The sequence below is a fragment of the Pelodiscus sinensis genome, chromosome 8 (genome assembly GCF_049634645.1).
Source record: "Pelodiscus sinensis isolate JC-2024 chromosome 8, ASM4963464v1, whole genome shotgun sequence".
NCBI classification, from domain to species: domain Eukaryota; kingdom Metazoa; phylum Chordata; order Testudines; family Trionychidae; genus Pelodiscus; species Pelodiscus sinensis.
Window position 1 is genome coordinate 3,692,676 of NC_134718.1, and position 21,490 is coordinate 3,714,165.

General features: G+C 57.2%; 1 protein-coding gene across 1 annotated transcript in view; it reads right to left on the minus strand.

Annotated features, from left to right (window-relative positions):
* Nucleotides 1-21,490, minus strand: part of ZSWIM8 (zinc finger SWIM-type containing 8) — a 55,990-nt gene that overhangs the window by 13,967 nt on the left and 20,533 nt on the right. The window contains exons 4-15 of the mRNA XM_075934632.1: nt 18,107-18,279; nt 14,833-14,940; nt 12,023-12,104; nt 11,549-11,669; nt 10,952-11,153; nt 9,811-9,986; nt 7,882-8,866; nt 6,241-6,372; nt 4,464-4,643; nt 1,280-1,463; nt 755-853; nt 30-154 (exon numbers count right to left, since the gene is read on the minus strand). Coding sequence (XP_075790747.1) covers nt 30-154; nt 755-853; nt 1,280-1,463; nt 4,464-4,643; nt 6,241-6,372; nt 7,882-8,866; nt 9,811-9,986; nt 10,952-11,153; nt 11,549-11,669; nt 12,023-12,104; nt 14,833-14,940; nt 18,107-18,279 — 2,567 coding nt within the window. The remainder of the gene's footprint in view (nt 1-29; nt 155-754; nt 854-1,279; nt 1,464-4,463; nt 4,644-6,240; nt 6,373-7,881; nt 8,867-9,810; nt 9,987-10,951; nt 11,154-11,548; nt 11,670-12,022; nt 12,105-14,832; nt 14,941-18,106; nt 18,280-21,490) is intronic.

The window sequence follows — 21,490 nt, forward strand, 5'->3', positions numbered from 1 at the left end:
TGCCAGGAGAGGGCAGCTCAGCTCCTCACCTTTTTCAGTTTAGACTGGTCATCCTTGTAAGTGATCATCAGCGCGAGAGCCAGGTCACCCTTCTCCCTCCGGGTGCCCTCGCACAGCAGAGGGTGCTCTGCCTCGCTCACTGTGGTCTTCATGCCTGCAGAGCCGAGACCAGGAGGATGGAGACAGGTGACTTCAAGGGGCTTATCAGTGTCGGAGACATTTTATCTCAGGGGTGCGCGAAGACCAGCCTGCGGGTCTGCCAGGGTTAGCCCTGGCGAGCCCCCACTGCTGGCGGGTTTGCCACTCCTGGCCAAGGGGAGCAGCGGGAAGTGGCGAGAACTGGGACACCACTTCCTGCTCTCCCATTGGCCGGGAAGAGTGATCCACGGGCCAATGGGAGCGGCCAGGGCGCCCACCTGCAGAGGCACAGGTAAATACAGCCACAGTGGAGAGCAAATCATTCTGTTAACCCTGCACACGCTCCCTTTACACTCACCCAGGTAGCTGCCTGGCACCCCCCTTGCTTGCTAACACACAGGACTGGGACCAGGGATTCTGTGTAACTCGCCCATGAAGACCCAAGCCAAGTCTGTGTCCCGCAGAGGAATTCTACTAGGCTTTAACCCCTTCCAAACTGACTGTGCGTAACTGGCAATTCCGCCAGGCCAAGCAGTCAGGCACCGCACCACAGAAGGGGCAGGATTGAGACAAGCCCCCCAGCCCCAGCAAGGTGGAGGAAAAGCTGGAGTCTTACCAAGTGCGGCAACAGCTGCCTCAAAGCCGAGCTCCTCGTCTCCAGGCATTTCGTTATTCCAGTTGCGGCTTGGGGGCCTGGACCCTGTGGGAGAAACCACTGGGGAGACAGAAAGGAAGTTAGTGCGCAGCTGAGTGAAGCCAGGACCCCACACTGCCGGGGGTCTGTATTCACTGCAAGTCACCGTCTGCCCTCACCTGGCCCTCCCAATGCGAGCCCTGCCCGGTTCTCGGCGAGCTAGGGGTGCGTGTCCCCCAGAAGCAGCAGCACTGGGGCCAGAACACGCACTGAACGGCTCCGGGCCCATTTGAGGGATGCACATGGGGATGCAATGGGGTCAGGGTCCCCATGCCCCTGGGCGACAGGCAAGCGAGGCAGGAGGCCGGCTCTGAGGGAGGGAGCAGCAGAAGTGCAGGGGAGAGAGGAGAATGGGGCTGCGACCATCAGCAGCGAGGAGCAATTTCCCCTGCAAGTTTCTTTTGGCCGCCCGGCTCAGAGCCCAAGAACAAGCCAGCCGGGCCGTACCTGGAGTGCACAGCACATCGAATATGAAGCTGGCCAGCATGAGAGGCAGGACAGGGCGGTAATCACACAAGGTCCCTTCTCTCAGCTCCTCCGCCCTTCCTCGAATGGTGTTCATCTCATTGGTGCCCAGAGGGATCTTCTTTAGCAAGGCCACAACCTCCGATTCCTGGTAGGCCAGCTTCACCTGCAGGTCCCCAGAAGGAAACCAAGAGAAGCCATCAGAGACCGTTGGCTGTAGAACAGCCTGCCCTGTGCACGCGACCAAACGGAAACGGTTGGTACCGATTCATTGGCGTCTAGCCAGCCGGACACACAAGTCTGACACATGGGCTTTCCCCTACACACAGCCTTCTCCCCTCCCTTTCCAAACAAGCACTCTGTGGTCTGGGGGAGGGGAGGGTCCGGCTTCACCAGGACCCGTGGAGAAGCCTCCAGCCAGACGGTCGCTAGGAAGGCAAGCCGCCAACCCCTCTCTGCAGTACAGAGCAAGGAGGCAGCAGCTGACCATACTCCGGTCACATTCCACTGCACAGACACTGCTGAACTCCCGTGGGTCCGCCTCCCGGCCACGCCCCATGCCAGGCTTCTCACCAGGCAGAGTGTGTGGAGAGCCTCAGGGAGCAAGTTTGTTCCAAGGCTGGGGATTGGTCAGCACATGGCAGGAGCAGCGACTCCCAGCACCGTGGTCTGAGCAGATCACGTTTCTACAAGGCGGCACACAGGCACTGGCGCACGGCCGGCGTGCACACGCCGTGTCGTCCAAACGCACGGTCTGGCAGGAGCAGCGACTCCCAGCACCGTGGTCTGAGCAGATCCCATTTCTAGAAGGCGGCACACAGGCACTGGCACACGGCCGGTGCACACGCCGTGTCGTCCAAACGCACGGTCTGGCAGGAGCAGCGACTCCCAGCACCGTGGTCTGAGCAGATCCCGTTTCTAGAAGGCGGCACACAGGCACTGGCGCACGGCTGGCGTGCACACGCCGTGTCGTCCAAACGCACGGTCTGGCAGGAGCAGTGACTCCCAGCACCGTGGTCTGAGCAGATCCCATTTCTAGAAGGCGGCACACAGGCACTGGCGCACGGCCGGCGTGCACACGCCGTGTCGTCCAAACGCACGGTCTGGCAGGAGCAGTGACTCCCAGCACCGTGGTCTGAGCAGATCCCATTTCTAGAAGGCGGCACACAGGCACTGGCACACGGCCGGTGCACACGCCGTGTCGTCCAAACGCACGTGGCAGGAGCAGCGACTCCCAGCACCGTGGTCTGAGCAGATCCCATTTCTAGAAGGCGGCACACAGGCACTGGCACACGGCCGGTGCACACGCCGTGTCATCCAAACGCACGTGGCAGGAGCAGCGACTCCCAGCACCGTGGTCTGAGCAGATCCCATTTCTAGAAGGCGGCACACAGGCACTGGCGCACGGCCGGCGTGCACACGCCGTGTCGTCCAAACGCACGGTCTGGCAGGAGCAGCGACTCCCAGCACCGTGGTCTGAGCAGATCCCATTTCTAGAAGGCGGCACACAGGCACTGGCGCACGGCCGGCGTGCACACGCCGTGTCGTCCAAACGCACGGTCTGGCAGGAGCAGCGACTCCCAGCACCGTGGTCTGAGCAGATCCCATTTCTACAAGGCGGCACACAGGCACTGGCGCACGGCCGGCGTGCACACGCCGTGTCGTCCAAACGCACGGTCTGGCAGGAGCAGCGACTCCCAGCACCGTGGTCTGAGCAGATCCCATTTCTAGAAGGCGGCACACAGGCACTGGCGCACGGCCGGCGTGCACACGCCGTGTCGTCCAAACGCACGGTCTGGCAGGAGCAGCGACTCCCAGCACCGTGGTCTGAGCAGATCCCATTTCTACAAGGCGGCACACAGGCACTGGCGCACGGCCGGCGTGCACACGCCGTGTCGTCCAAACGCACGGTCTGGCAGGAGCAGCGACTCCCAGCACCGTGGTCTGAGCAGATCCCATTTCTAGAAGGCGGCACACAGGCACTGGCACACGGCCGGCGTGCACACGCCGTGTCGTCCAAACGCACGGTCTGGCAGGAGCAGTGACTCCCAGCACCGTGGTCTGAGCAGATCCCATTTCTAGAAGGCGGCACACAGGCACTGGCACACGGCCGGTGCACACGCCGTGTCGTCCAAACGCACGTGGCAGGAGCAGCGACTCCCAGCACCGTGGTCTGAGCAGATCCCATTTCTAGAAGGCGGCACACAGGCACTGGCACACGGCCGGTGCACACGCCGTGTCATCCAAACGCACGTGGCAGGAGCAGCGACTCCCAGCACCGTGGTCTGAGCAGATCCCATTTCTAGAAGGCGGCACACAGGCACTGGCGCACGGCCGGCGTGCACACGCCGTGTCGTCCAAACGCACGGTCTGGCAGGAGCAGCGACTCCCAGCACCGTGGTCTGAGCAGATCCCATTTCTAGAAGGCGGCACACAGGCACTGGCGCACGGCCGGCGTGCACACGCCGTGTCGTCCAAACGCACGGTCTGGCAGGAGCAGCGACTCCCAGCACCGTGGTCTGAGCAGATCCCATTTCTACAAGGCGGCACACAGGCACTGGCGCACGGCCGGCGTGCACACGCCGTGTCGTCCAAACGCACGGTCTGGCAGGAGCAGCGACTCCCAGCACCGTGGTCTGAGCAGATCCCATTTCTACAAGGCGGCACACAGGCACTGGCGCACGGCCGGCGTGCACACGCCGTGTCGTCCAAACGCACGGTCTGGCAGGAGCAGCGACTCCCAGCACCGTGGTCTGAGCAGATCCCATTTCTACAAGGCGGCACACAGGCACTGGCGCACGGCCGGTGCACACGCCGTGTCGTCCAAACGCACGGTCTGGCAGGAGCAGCGGCCTGCAAATGGGAAGTGATCAGTTCAATTAGTGCAACTCCTGTGTGGCGCTCCAGACCGGCTTTACCGCCCAGCCGTTTCCAGTGCCTGCACAGGGTTCCACTGGCTTAAATCCAGTCACTTGAAATGCACCTTCCTCCTCCAACCAGCACTGAGCTCCCTCCCACAGAGCCAGCCCGCTGCCTCTCAGCACAGGAGTGATGCTGGCGACCAGCCTGCCTACTGCTGTGAGAACGCCCACAGGTAGGAGGCAGCGGGGAAACCCCAGCAGCATGGGGCTGCCCAGAGGCACCGCCTTTCTGAGCCCCTTGGTACCTCCAGGGCCTTGGTCGAGGCCGGGGGTCTCTGGAGCTCCAGGGCGAACATGCCAATGCGGAAGGCCAGGTTGTGGTATTCCAGCCGCTCGCTCAGCACCGTCAGCAGGAAAGCAGCCTTGGACAGCGTGTTGGTCGCCATCCACGTCTGCTTGCTGGTCGACACCTTGTTCTTCTTCCCCTGGGCGAGGAGTGGCTCATAAGAGGTCTGCAAGGGAATGAACTGGCCCCAGCAGTGCGAGGGTGGGACAGCGCTTCCCCTGCTCTGCAGGCAGGAGCACCTCCCAGCTGTGCCACGGGGAGAGCACACGGAGCAGTGCCTTGCCCCCTCCGTCACTCAGCAGTTTGGGGGCGATGAACAGACCCACATTTGCACACAGCACCCTTCTGGTGCAGAACCCCCATTGCCACGGGGTCTGGGTGGCCCCTCCTGCCCTTCCCCCACATGGCGACGTAATGCTGGATGCCGGCTGGGACTATGTCCCTTCCCTTCCCATGGCAGGGACACCACCAGCACGTGCTTAGTGCCATGCGGATTCCCAGCCACCCCTTCCTTCCTCATGTGCCCCCCCAAAACCCCCAAGATCCCCACGCAGCTTGCGGCAGGGTCCAAGCAATGGAGCATGCTACCCAGGAGGAGACTGAGGGCTGAACAAGCAAGTGGTGGAAAATGCACAAGCCCAGGCAAGGCAACGCAGGGCTGTGGGAAGACAAGGCATTTCCCAGCACTGGCACTGCACCACACAGCGCGGCTCAGGGACGTGTCTGGCTCCAGCGGGGGACCATCGGCAGGAGCTGGTCCCTGGGGTTCCCACGTGGCAAACCAGAACCAGGGCGAGGGAGGCTGAAAGTCCCTCCAAGGCCCTGCCCTCCCTGGTGAAATGCTCCCCAGCCAGAGAGGCCCAGGGCAGGCGAGAGCCCAGCACAGGAACCAGTGCCCTTACCAGTGCTGCCGTGTCAGTGAGAGAGGTCACAAGGCAGGAGCCAACACATACAGAGTAGCCCAATGTCTGTGACTAACGCTGGCTGTTCCCTGGGCGGCGCTGACGCCTCCCGCCGTGGCGCTCGGCTGACTTCTGCGCCGCTCAGCCGGGCCGCTGCACGGGAACAAGTGGCACAAGCGGCCATTTGGGGTGTGCGCGCCCCATGGGGAGCACAGGGCCCAAACCGCCACTTGCTCCCCTGCGGCGGCCCGGCTGAGCGGCGCAGATGTCAGCCGAGCGCCACGGCGGGAGGCGAAGGGGGGCGGGGCGGTGATGTACACGCCCAGGGAGAGGGGCCTGGACAAATGTGCATCCCTGACAGAGACAGAGGAGAGCGGAGAGAGAGTGAGAGGAGGAGGGGGAGGAGAAGAGAAAGAGAGACAGAGAGAAGCAGGAGGGGGAGGAGAGCGGAGAGAGAGTGAGAGGAGGAGGGGGAGGAGAAGAGAAAGAGACAGAGAGAAGCAGGAGGGGGAGGAGAGCTGAGAGAGAGGGGGGCAGCAGTAGGAGGAGGAGAGAGAGAGAGAGAGAGAGGAAGACGGAGCGAGACCGGAGGCTCAGGAGAGAAGACCGACGTGGAGGAGAGACCTGAAAATCCCGTCTTATGACGGGCTACTTGGCTAGTCTGGCAATGAGGCCAGAAGTCCCAGCCCTAATTTCAACTCCTCGGGGGGCGGGACCCCATTGACTGGCTGCTCTGCTCAATACCCTGGTTCCTGGGAACGAGCAGCCGAACACGGCTGCTGCAAGGAGCAGGCAGAGCTGTCCCCCACTCCACTGGAGCCACGGCTGCTCTACCTTGGTGGGGGGCTGCTCCACCTTGAGATCCGGAGGGTTGGCCAGCAGGTCCCTGGCCAGGTCCACAGTCAGCCGGCACGCTTCGTTGCTGTAGCCGTGCGCGTAGAGCGCCTCCGCACAGGCAAAGAGGATCTGGAAATGAAGGGACAGCGGGTCGGACTGAATCCACGGGCTCGCAGTGGGAGGCAGCCCCGCCCAGGGTGAGGCGAGGGAAACACGCTGGCTTGTTCGTGCAGAACATTTGCTTTGAGAAGCTCTTGTGCCCCATGGCTCAGAGCAGCAGCTTGACATTTAGAAGGGCACTGGCCTGCCAGCGACATGCTTTGGGGATGCCCCATTCAAATCCACCCAAATTTGGCCAAGCGATCACCTTAAGAAAAAACGCCAGCGCGCGTCAGCTGAATTCCAGCCCCACGGGGCTCAGCGCCCTCGACTTGGCCTGCCCTCGGCCCCTGTAGCCAGGCAGGGCCCCAGAACAGAGAGCGGGGAGCCTGCCTCTCCTGTGGAGAAGGAACCTGCTTACCTGGAATGCAGAGGGGGCGAGCGCTGGCCCTGGGTGAGGGATCAGACTGGAACCAAGACACCTTGGAGAAGGGAGGGGCCTGGAAGTTGGAGGGGTTGGCTGGGCACGGAGACAAGGAGCGGAAGCTGGGAGCCAGCTGGGGCGAGGAAGCGGGGGGGGGAAGGGAATCTACCACCGAGCTGGGGGTAAGGGCACTGGGACTGGTTGGGCCAAAAGACTGGGACAAGTGCAGAAATTGTCCAAGGAGCCCAAGGAGGCAGACTGGGCCCTGGAGCAGCGGGGACAGGGAATGAGACTGGTCAGACAAGAGCGGGAAGGGAGAGCTGGAATGGGCAAAGGAACAAGGAGCCGGGCTGGCTATGGGGACAGGGAATGGATGGGGAGCCGGGATGCTGGCATGGGAGATTAGAGATGGTCAGGCAAGGAGCAGCCAGGGAGGGGAAGAGACGAGCCTTGGCCGGGGCGGGAGAAACGAGCAGACGCGCTCGCCGTGGCTAGAACACACTGCCCCGCAGAGCCTAACGCGCCAGGTCCTACCATCCGCTGAGCTTAGCAAAGAAGGGCAGATGGCTGATCCTAGTGGGGACCAAAATAACGTAGCACAGCCAGCTTCAATTCCAGCCTCTCGACCGGACCGTGCCAACGTGCAACGTTCCTTCAACGTGCTTCACGAGTGTAACACACACAGCAGTGGGGAACCCCAGGCCCACAGCTCACTTTCATGTGCCCCAGGGCCAATCTCATGTCCTTCGGTCCTTAAGCACGGGGGAGACCATAGAAATGCCACACGCTGCCCTGCCCCCAGCGCTGGCTCCACGGCTCTCATTGGCTGGGAACCATGGCCAATGGGAGCTGCAAGGCAGTACCTGTGGGCACAGGCAGCATGCACCATACACAGCTGCCTGGCCACGCCTCTAAGGGCCAGACGTGGCAGCTACTTCCAGGAGCAATGCAGAGCCAGGGCAGCCTCCTCCCCCCCTCACCCCCCCCCCCGGGCTGTCCCCCATGATGGATTGGTCTGTGCACCAATGGCCCGCATGGAAAAAAGGTTCCCCCCCACGTGATACAAATATGAAAAATAATCCCAGGTTGCTCTTTTCCCACTGCCGCTAGCTCACCTCCATCCTGTTCTCCTGCTCCAGGGGCTTTATGCCAGCAAAGATGTCCTGCTCCTCTTCATTGCCCCCCTCCACTTTGTCCTCCTCCTCCTTGGCCACCTCCTGGGGATTCAGATAGTACACCTGGTAATCATCGTCCTCTTCTCCCTCCTGCCCGCCCCCTGCTGCGCCATTCTCGCCCGCTTCCGCCTTCCGGCCCGGCCCACCGCCGTTCTCGTCGGCAGAGGGCAGCTCGTCGTCGCCGCTGCCCGCTCCCTCTTCAGGGTCCTTGGGCGCTTTCTTGGCAGCGGGATTGCTCCTGGCGCTGGGCTCCGGCCCTTCTGAGAAGTACACCCCCCCGTCCTCTTCAAAGGTGTCCCTGTAGCTCCTGCTCACGGGGCTCTCGGTGAAGCTGAAGGTGTTACTGGCCTCCGCCCCCAGAGCCAAGCTGCTGTCGTCCAGACTCAGCTCTGCCAGATCTGGCTCCAGAGAGCTGTCCTCACTGCTCATGCGGCGTTTCCCACTGTGCTTACTGGCGACGCTTTTCCCCACCGGCAGCTTGGCCTTGCCTGCTGCTGGCTTGTACACGGCCTTCTCTCCCTCTGCCGAGAGGCGGCGCAAAGCTCGCTGCGGGGCTTCCGAGACAGCCTTCCGCTTCCCAAGGAGCTCCTTCGGGCGGACGGCTGGCTCTTGCGAAGAGGGGCGTGACCTGTCCCCAGGCTCCTGCCCCAGGCCTCTGCCTGCTTCACACGCGGTCTCTGCACATTGCAAGCGGCAGCTCCTCTGCTGGACCGCCTTCACCCAGCAGAACGAGTTCTTCTTGTCCGCGCTGCTGTAGGTGATGCCAGGGATGGGATAGGCCTCCTCCCAGTTGAAGTAGCAGGCTTCCACAGCGGGCTTGAAACCCTGGAAGAGCTTCTCCAGGGACTTCTTGTGCTGCCCCCTCTTGACATTATCTATGACTTTCAGCTGCCACTGGCGGAGCTGGGTGCAAAGGTCCCTGCGCCTGGAGCACGAGGAGAGGAAAGAGAAGCCGCTGTAAGGCACCATGACAAACCACTCCCCACCCCGCACGCAGGAAACCCGCCCGCTGCCGTAGCACGGGCCACCCCGCACACAGGAAACCAGCAAGGCGGCGACAGAGAAGGGAACCAGCTTCTAGGCAGGCCTGCGCCATGGAAGCCCAATGCTGCCAAGTCTAGCTGGGCTGTAGGCAGGGGATTCAGGGGGAAGCGCTGCGCAGCCAAACCCCCCGAAGGTGACACTCGCAGGCTGCCCAGGCAGCGGCTGTACAGCAGGGTGGGCGGCACAGGCAGAGCCAGGCGAGGAGGTTTGCATGGGGTTTGACGCTGGACTATGCTGGCTCCCATCAGTGCCAATGGCCCTCCTCGAGTGAGCACTCAAGGGCTCAACTCATCTACATAAATGTCCACAACAAAGCAACAAGACAGCTACACCTGTCAGCTCTGCCGCGCGCTGGTCCAGCGGGAGCGGAAATGGAACGCAAAGCAAGGCCCGATACTTGGCAAAGACTGTCAGTCAGAACTAAGACCTCCCGAAGCCAATTACGCCACGAGGGTGGGTGTCATGTAACCAAACCCTGCAGTGCACTGCCACTCAGAAACCTCCCTCCGCCCGCAGAGATCAGAACTTCGTGCAGAACCATACGGGCACGTTACAAAGGGACCAGACAGACAAGACGCAGACGTTCACTTTGGAAAGCAGGGCTAGAAACGGAGGAATGCCAGCACGTAGAGCCGAAAGCGATTACGTTTCTCTCGGACAGGAGAGCGCGTCTTAGCGACAGCGCAAGTCCAACGAAGGAAGTACAATTCCATCACGAGGGGTGCAAGGCCCAAAACCAAAGTGCGTGTGGCCCACAGACTACATCAAGGCGGTGGAAAGGGACTCGAAGGAACCCGTTAAAGATGATCTGACCCTGATGCTCACCTCTGTGGGCTGATGGTTGGGTCTAGCACAGCCAGGCGCCACAGAACCACCATCTCATCGCACATGCTGGCACAGGCATGTGCAGCCACTTCCGACTGGCCATTGCTGCGCCCGGTGTGCCCGCTAGCACTGCTGTGGGAGGCGGACGTTCGCACGCTGTACCACCAACCCGTTATCTGAGGAGGAGACACATTCAGTGCAGCCGCGCCCTCCGCTCCCGGGTCCCACCCACCCACCCACATCTGCACAGGCTGGAGGACATGAACTCTGGAAGTAAATGGCAAGTGACGAACAGGAATAGTCCGTTCTGTGGCTAGACATGCGACGCCTGGGTTTGTATTACGGGCATGAAGGCAGAGACCCATTGAAACCTGGGGGTGGATGAAACCTCAGACTAGAATCAAAGCGAGAGCAGACTGACACGGGATGGGGAAGCGCGAGGAAATATAGTCCGCAGTACAACAGTGGCAAATCCAGCACACTGGCAGTGACTGACGTTACCACCAGCTGGCTGCAGCTTAGTGCCCGACATGAAGTGAACTGGTCGGCTCAGTCTGGTCCTAAAGGACAGATGCCCTCACAAATAGCTCTCTCGTTTGCGGCATCATCAGACACAGCAGGGACTGAATGGGCCTGGACCGAGCCCTGGGATTGCCTTGCTCAATCTGAGGCAGAGGCAGGCACTAAGGAGGTCCATGGTTACACCTCTACTGTGTCCTGGGTTGTCACAATGAACCTTTTCCCTTCCACAACATCCACACAACATTGTTGTTGGTACCATTTGAACAGATTTAGAGAAAAGGCTCAGAGCTTCCCACATGCAGTGAAGCGGCTGCCATTCTGCCATCCACGGCCCTTAAGTCAAAGTGTAGCAGACGGACTCTGGCTTGGAAGCATCAGCAGAGCTAGTCACCCTGGCTGGCCAGAAGAGGTGCAGGGGTCAGAGGATCCGACATCGCCATGGGATGCAGTGGTGTACGGAGCATCACAGCCCCAGCACCCACGGGAGAGCAGTTCCTTGTGGAGGGAGGGGCACAAAGACTGGGCGTTTTTCCAAGCCAGGGATTCTAGCAGCACTGAACAGCTGTGGCCATCGCCTGGTCCCTCCTGGCCAGCGTGCTGCCCCGGAGGCACTGAATACCTGCTCGTAGGTCAGACACTGCTCAGTCAGGATCTCCAGCAGAGGGGCTGCGTTGCTGTCCCTTCGCTTGAACATCTCCCGAACAATGGAGAGCAGGTTCCAGATCCCCTCCGGCTCTCTGCCTCTCAGGGGACGGAGGAGACACGCCCACTCTGCAGCAGCTGGCGGCTCCGTGGAGGAGAGGTACATCGAGTTGACATCGCTGTGGGAATGAAAGGGGAGGGAGAACAGGAATGAGACGGGGCAAAGCACAGCCGCATCCACAGAGATCCTGGGCCACCCAAGACTTGCATTTCGAGAGGGGCTTGGACAAACGTGTCACTTACGAGTTAGCATAAGAGCCAGACAGGAGCAGGCAAGTTGGACACGCTGTGCCAAGACTGAACGAGCACTAGTGGGTTTTATCTCCCCAGACTCAACACTGCCCCGCACGCGCAGACAGAACGTTACCTGGAAGAGTGACCCCATGGCCTGATGCCACTTACACACTACGGTCTGTGGAGCAGCAAAGGAGAGCACTCCCGTGGACTCTGAGCCCAATGCCACAGCCCTTTGTAGGCAGGGGTAAGTCCCTACTCTGGGGGAGGCGCCGTTTACCTGAAGACAACAGGAGAGGGCCCACAGAACTTGTGAAGGGTTTTCTTTATGTTGTCACTTAAAGTAGATTCATCCAGGTACCAGGTGCTTTGGTCTGAGGCTGAGGGACCAGCAGTGGGATCTTGAGAAAGAACAGAACAGTCGGCAGGTGTTGGAGAGTTGTCGTCTACGACCCACAGCCCAAGAGACCGCAGGCAGCAGATAAGCAGCGACTGTAACTTCACCCCATCTAGAGAGCAACAGTCTCAGAACTGTTCAGGGGGCCTGGAAACACACTGCAGTCACTGCACACAGGGTCACTGGACAACACCTTCTGCTACAAACAGCCAGCCTGTGCAGAGCCAAGAGCACACACCTGGCCTTCTCAGCAGGCTCTGTTCCCCCAGTTCACACAAACCCTTCCCACAGCCGCCCCAGGAACCCAGTGACAGTCAGAGGAGACACACCCGCTTCCCACCAGACTATTCCAGCTACCTGGGGCTCCACACACTGTGTTGATGGCAGTGGACTGAGAAGACAGCAGCTCATCCAGTAGGCGCTGAGCGGTAGGAAGGATCTAAAACACAGGAGACGTATGTTGAGTGTGACCTGAAAGTGCATCCGCACACCTTGCCTTGTCACAGCCAGCCGAGACCCATGTCCATTGCTGCGACCGCGGGCCGGCTGGCCTGTCAGCCGCTGGAAACACTTGTCTGCGGGCTAGCTTTCGGGGCTCCTTTCCTAGTTGTCCACCCAGGGGCTCCTGCACGCCTGACACGTGCAACAGCCTATAAAACCCAGGAGCGCGGAGGGAACGCCCCGTGCTATTGCACTACAACCCTTCTCGCTCCACCTAGGCACCTTCCTCCGCTCAGCGTTTGCATTGCACAGCCTGCACCCTACAGGCAAACGGGGGCGCCTGGGGAGGGGAAGGGTGACTAGGAGAGCAGTGAAAGGACTGTGCAATCCCAAGCGCCGCTTCCCCCATTCTCTTGTACCCCTCGATAAGCTTCCTTTCCCGTCCCCAACTCATCCCTTAGGCTACCGAATGGCTGATTGGGTGCTGGAGCCCGGGCAGCCCCGCTGACCCAGGAGCTGCGGGGCAGGGCCAGAGGCTGGCTTTCTGGCTTCAGGCCATTTGCTACCAGGATTCACCCGCACAATAACCACAACCAACTATGGAGACTGAGTGGTACAGCCACGGGTCAGACAGGACTCCTCTCTGCACCCACTCCCCATCTCCCCAGGGCAGAGTGGATCGGGTACCTGAGACTGGAGTAAAATGCTCCCTGCACACCCGCCCACATGGTCAGGAATTTGGCAACGACATGGACCCATCTTCACTTTGAGATCAAAGGAAAACAACACCCGCAAGAGGGCAGTAGGGGCGTTCCGTGCCGGAGACACAGGCCAGGCATTCAGGGAGAAGTCACTGCTAAGACAGCCCCAAGGAACTCCTCACTCCACACACTAGCGCCTGAGGGGGAGACACCTCAGAAACACACTTGTGCACCCAACGGCTCCAGGGAGACAGTTCCCCAGTGCAGGTAGCTCTCAGGAGCAGGGCCCACATGCTCTCCTGCGCCATGGCACAGGCGTCATAAGGCAGAATCCCCCAAGAGCTCCAGCCCTGACACTCATGCTCCATGACCATTTCCCCTGCACACTGGGAGCGACTAGCTTCCCTGGAGTAGGACATGTTTTTCATCAGCTGGAAATAAGGAGAAAAGGCCACCTCACATGACTCGCCAGCGCTTCACAGAAGCAACGCTTTACAGCGAGTACACAAAGTACTTGCAAGTACCACACTCGACACCTTGACCCCCAGCACTGTGGGGGCCAGAAGATGAATTTGGGCAGACCCTCCCTTAAAGGCCTTTGGGAAGCGACAGCTATCCAGGATCACACGCACTATCGGAGGAGATGGGACACCTTCCATATGCCAGCCAGCCCGCCCATTCATTGCTGAGGAACACCTGCCAGCAGTACTATTCGTGTTTCCAGGGTGCCGAAGTCAACAACCTCTGGAGAGAGCAAGAAAGGCCGGTTCTCTCTCACTTCTCTTCCTGCTGGCGCATGCAACTGCATCTGTCTAGAGCACAGACACAGCAGCTGTATGTCAGTGTCTTTACAGCACGGATTTGCTCTCTTGTCTGCTCCTGACCAGCTAAATACCTGTGGTGGCTGGAGTCTTGCTTGCACTGTTCTGACTGACGTTGCACGAGGTGCGAAAGGTGCTGCGTGCACATGGACAGAGCCCTCACTTCTAGTGGAAATGAGCCATGCTCCACTGTGCACCGAAAACCCAAATTCACACAGAGGAAGCAGGGGGATTGAGCGGCTCACTCTAGCGCTGCTCGACCTTTCCAGGTTAGCAAACCCTTTACTCACCATTCACACCAAAACCGCCTTACATTTACTAGTTTTCTCTCCACCTGTCTCCAACCATAAGCCTATGCTTTGCAAGAGGCAGACGGACAATCCTTGCCCTTGAAGGATAAGGTGGGTGGGGATGGGGAGTAGAGATTTAAGAATTTCAGCCGTTCACAGCTCCTGATCCACTGGTTGAGAAATACCAACTCAGGTAAAAATCTTACAGCCCATTCTCACTGATCTGAATGCAGCCCAGGTCGGTAGGGACCAAGGACGGTACTGCAGCCTGGGAGAAAGACCACGCTAGCCGCACCATGAAGCCCATCATAGCTGTCCCTCTGCTTTGCAAGCCTCAGCAGAGACAGCGAGACTGGACAGCTCAGAATCAGAAACTGAACTATCCTTCCACCCCTACCGGTGGGCGGCCTCCTTAGATGAGGGTTCAAACACTGGTGAGGCAGGGTGTGGAACGCCACTGGCCCCACAGTACATGTTCTGCAGACCATTCCCAGGGCTGGCAAATCAGGCAACTTTCCTCTGCACTAAATTCATATACAATCAAGAGGCCACCAACAGTGACTTGTGCTTGGAACACTAGGCCCTTGCCCCTTGTCATTGCTTTTCTTCTGGAAGATCACGCTCTTCATAACCATGAGCTCTGCACCTGTGTATGCCCATGTGCTGTCTCAAGACATTTTAACATTGGCTGACCAAGCACCACTCTCCTCTCCCCTGTTCGGGATAATGCTAACCCTTTACCTGCAACACAACTGTTAAACCACACACAAGCAACAAGAGAAAGCCTCCCCAGTTACTAGAAAGCGATCGGACAGGAGCTGGCTGTTTGGGGAGGAAAGCGTTACAGGCAGAGGTGAAAGCGTCGGAGGGTGAGTTTAACAGGGTTCCATTGATACAAGACTGTCTCCACTTACCTGTTGTGGGAGTTCACTGATCAGGTACTGAGCAAATTTCTGTAGCTGATCTCTCTGAAGCCGAGACAAGGACTCTGAAACGGGCGCTCGCAAGCACACCGCAGATGCCTGAAGGGAGAAGAGAAGAGATGCAACAGCCCTGCTGTCCACAGGATGACTGAATCAGTGCTAGTAACGGCCATGTTTAAGCACAGGTGTTGCTAGCAGGGTTTTAGCCTTAGTGCCGGCTCCATGCAGATATGGATGTTTCTTGATATCATGTAGGACAATGCTGTAGCCTGAACTCAAACCATCTAGGACTAGATTTTACAAAACCTGTTTTAAAGAATTTCCATGACAAGGGATTCCTACTAACTGCTATGCACAAACTCCATTATTGCTAGCAGGTGCACAAACGCTGGCAGAGAATTCACCAACAAACCTCTATCAGGACAGGATTGGTTAGCTTTTGGCAAAAGAGCGAGCCCTTGGATCACCGCTCCTTTCACCTACAGTGCTAGATGCTTCTTCATTCGAATTCTAAATTCTGTTTCTCTTCATTCCAGCCTTTTAAAAAATAGATGGTAGACAGTAAAAGCCAGGTCCATACATTCTTTCACTATGCAGAACACCATCTCCCAGCAGAAGCCATCTACATTTAAACTAGAAAAAAGCAAGAGCATTTCAATGAGTAGGACACCACTGCTAAATGACTTAGTTCTGCATCTGGGTAGGTCTGCATATAGCAATACCCAGGGCTGGCCTTACCACGAGGCGAACTGAGGCAGCCGCCTCAGGTGCCAGACTGTGGGGGGCGCCACTAGGACCCAGAGTGTAGAAAATTGTGTCTGTGTTGGTGCCTATGTAGGTAGCAGAGCAGGACCAAGAGAGGAGAGGAACATGAAGGAGGCAGAATTGAGACCTTTCCAAATTTTGACCCAAGCGAGGAGGCATGGGGGTGTCATCTGAGCTCCCCACCTCCGGCCCACAACGTTTTGGCACCTGCCCTGGCAATACCCTTCACATGAGGCTCCCTTTCCATGCTCAGGCCAGGTTCGTACTACGGGAGAAAGCCAGCAGATACGCAGCTCCAGCTACGTGAGCAGCACGGCTGGAGTCAACATACCCTGAGGTCGAATCTCCCCGGCGTTCCCACCGCAGCAGGTTGAGGGTAGAAACTCTCCCATCGACTTCCCTTGCTCCCCGTGACCCGGGGAGCCATCAGCAGTCAATGCAGTGGGTTCTTACTAGACTCGCTAAATCAAACCTTGGGAGGTCGATCTCTGCAGTGTCGGTCTCCAGGTAAGCGGAGACAAGCCCTCAGCGTGTGCAAACCAGGGATGTAAAATCCCGTCTATTTAGTTAACTCGTTAATCGGGGGCAAGGGGCCACTCCAGGCCAGGCCAGGCTCCAGCCCCCAAAGGTTAACTAACAGGTAAGCAGTGAGGGTTACCAGTCAACCATTAACACAATGCTCTCTGGCGGGAGAGATGCTGGTTTGCTTTTGTCACGGCTTAATGCCGTGAATCAGGAAACCTGCTGCCTATTTGCAGCCTCCCATACCAACCTTTATTTTAGTGGAGTAACTACTTGAGAGCAGACATTTGGCTTAAAATACTCAGCTGCCACCTGGAGACTAAAAGCAGCATGCATCAGGTTACGTACATGCTGCTTCTCCATGGTGAAATGCCACTGGAAAATTAGTGAACGTTCACAGGTAGTTAGCACCTCTTTAGGTATTTATAGGCCTGAATCTGAGTAAAAGCTACTATGGACTGTAACTGCTCCATAGCAAAGCAAAAGCTTCTTTGCCTGTCCACATGCTACACTCAAATCCTCCTTAAAAAGCATTTCCAAGCTTCTGAAAAACCACGCACTCAGCAGATCAATCTGCAAGAGAAGGCTACATGGAGCGTGTCCCAACACTGCATTCTGGAACACGCTGGGGCACGGAGTGCCTCGCCGCTGCTTGTGCATCGCCATAATGGCACTAATAAAACCAATCCAGGCTCATGCCGTGAGGGTCAGCCTGGCAGGCAGCAGAAACCCTACCTGCAGCACAGCACAGAGAATGAGCAAGGGCACGTGGAGATCACGACTGACAAATGCAACTCAGGACAACTGACCAGCACAAGAGCTTTCAAATCCCAAGACAGCCCAGGCTTGCAAAGATTTCCAACCCAAGACTGACCCTGTCATGACCTTGAGGGATGGGGAGCAGCCTGGGGAGTAAGGGGTTAACTGTACCTAGCCAGGTAGCAGTCAGCCAATAGAAATGCAGATAAGGATTTCAAACTGGAACAAAGGAATTTTGGGTTTTCCCTCCTTTGTCTCTGAGCCAGTTTGCCCTAGATACCGAGGGAGACAGAAGACCTGTCTCTCTCCAAGAAAAAAAACTCTTCATAATGTGTAAGTAGGGTAAAGTTTAGATACAGCCGTTAGGTTTTATTGTTTTCTGTCATGGGACTTTGGATCTGATGTCTGTGCTGTTAGAAATGGGTTTCCCTCCCTTTTGTAACTAAGTCCGGAGCCCATGGGCATCCCCATGAGTGTATTAATTGGTGACTTTCTCCATCTAGTCATTATACTTGCAACAGGAGTATTGTTGTGATAATAAAAGTTCTTTCTTTTCTATTAACCTGGTATCGGTTCAGTTCTGTGTCCTGGAAGATCTGTCCGTGGGACCTGCAGGCCTCTGACTAGGGGCCAGCAGCCACAGACTGCAACTGGTATTTTCTATTTCTTTTTCGGGCTCTTTGGAGAAGAGCTTGGGGTGCCCTGGGGTTGGTTTCAAGTGTCCACCCCTGTTTGTGGGTTCAAAAGCACTTGATGGTGGCAGCGGATTTTATCCCCAAAATCCAGGGTTTTGCGATTTTGGGGGGAAGCTTTATACCAAAGCCTGCAGAGATCAGGTTTTGGGGTGGCTTTTGCGGGCCCCCACTTTGGCATTTATCGTGCCAGAGTGGGGGAATCAGCCTTGACAGACCCTCTGCAGGCGGGAGGAGGAATACCCCCCCCCCCCGGGAAATACTAAACAGGGCAGAGGGGCTGTGTATCCAGTCGCAGTGGGATGAACAGTATCAAGGGACTTTCCATCCTACCTTAATTCAAACTGTGACTGTCTAGGGCCCGCATTGCCACCCAAAGGCTCCAGACTCCAAAGTGGCCTGACTCAACGATCTTGCCATTAGATAAAGAACAGACACTTCACTGGAGAGAAGGAAGCAGGGGTCTCCAAAGCCCCAATGGCACTACAGGGCAATACCTAGAGAATGACAATTGGATTTAGACCTACATTGTGTATCCGGAAGAGGCAGAGGGCCACAACATGGGCACACCACTTGGCCCCGGCCCCACATGTACAGCTGCATGAGGTGATCCTGCATCGGTCGAACATCACTGCCACGTTGTACGCCCCTTTCGGGGGCACCATCTGCGGTGGTACCACTGTGGCGCTGAGGTGGAAACCTGGTGGAGAACAGGCCAAAGTTACGGTCAAGGTGCGACACTGGGCAGTGTGCATAGGAACATGTGGGGCTGTGCACGTTTCCGATTCTTGGAACAGCAATCACACTGGGATAGCCTCTTGTTACGTCTCAGAATGTAACACTATTTTACCAGCAAGCCATTGATTTACACCTGGCAAGAGACTTCAAACCCCAGGTTTAATCTATCGTGTTAATCTCTCGTCCAGGAAAGCTCTGTAAGCTGCCACAAAAACCTGTGGAACTTCATCAGCAGAGACGTTCCAGGCTGCACTGGGCACCTAGACTAGGCAGGGCTTAGGAGAACTGAATTCAGCCCTGCTGCACTGACGGGGAATGGGCTAGATAAATCCTAAGATGCTACTTCAAAACCAAAGGATTCCAGCCAGACCCACTTGCAGAACGTGCGAGGGATGTTCAATATCGGTTAGTTGAATAGCCGAGTAGCCTCATGAATTCTTATCGGTTACTCGACCATTCTACAGTCCCTGGGGGCGAGGCCGGCAGCCAGTGTATCAGAGGCAGCAGTGCAGGGTGCCAGGTGCGGGCTGGTCCGCAAGGGGAGCCAGTTTAAAAGCCAGCTCCCCTCGTGGGCCAGCTGCCTGTCGCCCTGCGCTGCTGCTTCTGAGAAGGTGGCCACAGTCCCTGTCTTGAGGGGGAGGGGAAAAGAGTGTCGGAGCTCCTGGACCCAGCGTGAGCCTTGACTGAGCCGGTCCGCCTGCCCTCCCAGCTCCTAATACGCTTTAAATGCAGAGCTGCAGCGGGGGTAGGTCCTGAACCTGTCGCGAGCCAGAACTGAGCCAGGCTGCTGGCCAGCCTGCTAACAAGTGTACTGGCAAGGAGTGGGGGAGAGAGGAGTGTGTGTAGTCTACAGCACTAGAAGCTGTGTGCTTTCTTAGCGGTTCCTCCACTCCACCATTACATCCCTAGAACGTGCAGCTCTGTTGTGCCTGGGCACCTGTTGGCACTCCTCCCACGCTCAACAAGTCAGGGACGACTGATCCAAAAGGAGCAATCCCCTTGGGATTTGGCAGGCAGCCTGTGTTCTCTGGCTCTACAGCAGCTTTCATACAAATGAAAACAAATGGTCAAGAGAAATTCCAGGGACCCTCTTAAAAAGGATTATCCAGGAGAACACAGAGGCAATTCAATGACAGACTTCTGCTCAGTTCGGATGAAAGAGTCTCTCTGAACCTTGGCTTCCTGAATAGCTATTGGGGATCCCCTCGGAGCTGAGGGCTGCTGCCACCCCTCTCCGCACTCTTCTGCAGACTACAGAAGCCACGTGCCCCAGCCCCCTAAGAACGATGGTGGCCCTCCACTGGACTCTCTCCAATGTGTCCACGCCCTTTCTGTCCTGGGGGTCCAAAGCTAGACAACACTCCAGATGTGGCCTCCCCGGTGCTGAACAGAGGGGAATAGTCACTTCTATCTGCTGGCAATGCTCCTGCTAATGCAGCCCAAGGCGACTAATGGCACGTTGGAGAGAAGGGAACCCTGTGACTCCCATCCAGCTTCTCCTCCAACATAATCCCCAGGTCCTTTTCTGCAGAACTGCCACTCAGCCAGCTGGCCCCCAGGCTGTATCAATGCTTGGGATTCTGCCGTCCCAAGGGCAGGACTCTGCACTTGCCCTGGTGGATCCTCCAATTTGTCCAGGTCCCTCTGGATTTTATCCCTACCCTCCGGTGTATCTTTTTGCTGCAGTCTACACTAAAGAGATAACAGCGACTAGAAACGCAACAATTAACATTAACCACTAGGGGAAAGGAGTGCAAGACAAAGTAGGGGAAACGGTCCAAGAATATTTAACTAGGTTAGTGCAGTCAAACAGCAGGGCCGGATAGAGTTCATTCTAGGGTACTTCAGGAACTAGCTGAGGCCAGCTCAGAACAATTAGCAGTTCTCTTTGAGAACTCAGTGAGGATGAAGTTTCAGGACTGGAGGAGGGCAATGGAATACCTATCTTTAAAGAAGGGAGAACGAGGACCCAGGGAATTAGACTGATCAGCCTAATTTTGACACTGGAAGAAATTAACAAGCAATTTATAAGCACCTAGTGGAGAACAGGGCTATAAGGATTGGTCAGCATGGGCGTATCGATAACAAATCATGCTAAACCAAGCAAATATCCTTTTTTCATATGGTCACTGGCCTACTGGGCAGCGATAAGCAGTACACAGATACATCTGGATTTTAATAAGGTCTCACAGGACAGTCTCACGAGCAAACTACAGAAATATGCTCTAGATCAGTGGTCCCCAACGTAATGCCCGCAGGCGCCATGGCACCCACCATTTATGTGCACCCTGGGCATGTGGCGCATGGGCAGCCCGTGCCCCGGGCGCGCAGCACATGCGCAGTGCTGGCCTTGGGTGCAGGGCATGTAGGCAGCCCCTACCCCGGGCGTGCGGCACATGCGCAGTGCCCGCCCCGGGCGTGTGGGTGACCCCGCCCCCGGGCACACAGCACATGCATGGCCCCGCCCCCGGAAGCGCAGTGCATGAGTGGCCCCACCCCCAGACGCCCAGCAGCCACGAAAGGTTGGGGACCACTGCTCTAGATGAAATGACCAAATGGTGGCTGCGCAAAAGGCTGAAAGAGGCCCGGAGAGAAGAAATCTCTTTATTTTATTTTTGGCAGTTTGTCATTCCTCCTCCCGACCCAGGCAGTGTCTGACTTTTACTACCCATTGTTAATTTCACATTAAGAACATAAAATGGCCATACTAGTCAGAATAATGGTTGACTGTACGTTGTATGAAGTAGTAGCTCCTGTGTGTTAAACCTGCTGCCTATTAATTTCAAGTGACCCCAGGTTTTACGTTATGACGAGGCGAAGGAGCAAACACCATTTTGCTATTCTCTTTCTCCATACCAATCACGATTTTATAGACCTCTGTATCCCACCGTAGTCATCTCTTTTCAACGCTGAATAGTGCCGGTCTTCCTAATCTCTCCTCATACGGAAGCTGTTCTATACCCTACTCATTTACACTGCCCTGCTCTGCACCGTTTCCAATTTTAACTGGTTTTTGAGCAAGGTGACCAGGACAGCAAGCAGCATTCAGAGTGTGGACTTTAGAGTGGCATTATATTCTGTTTGATTGCTATTCCTTCCCTACAGGTTCCCAACATTGCTCTACACGGGGTGGGCAAGAGGGCCAGATTCAGCCCGCCAAACGGGTTGATCCG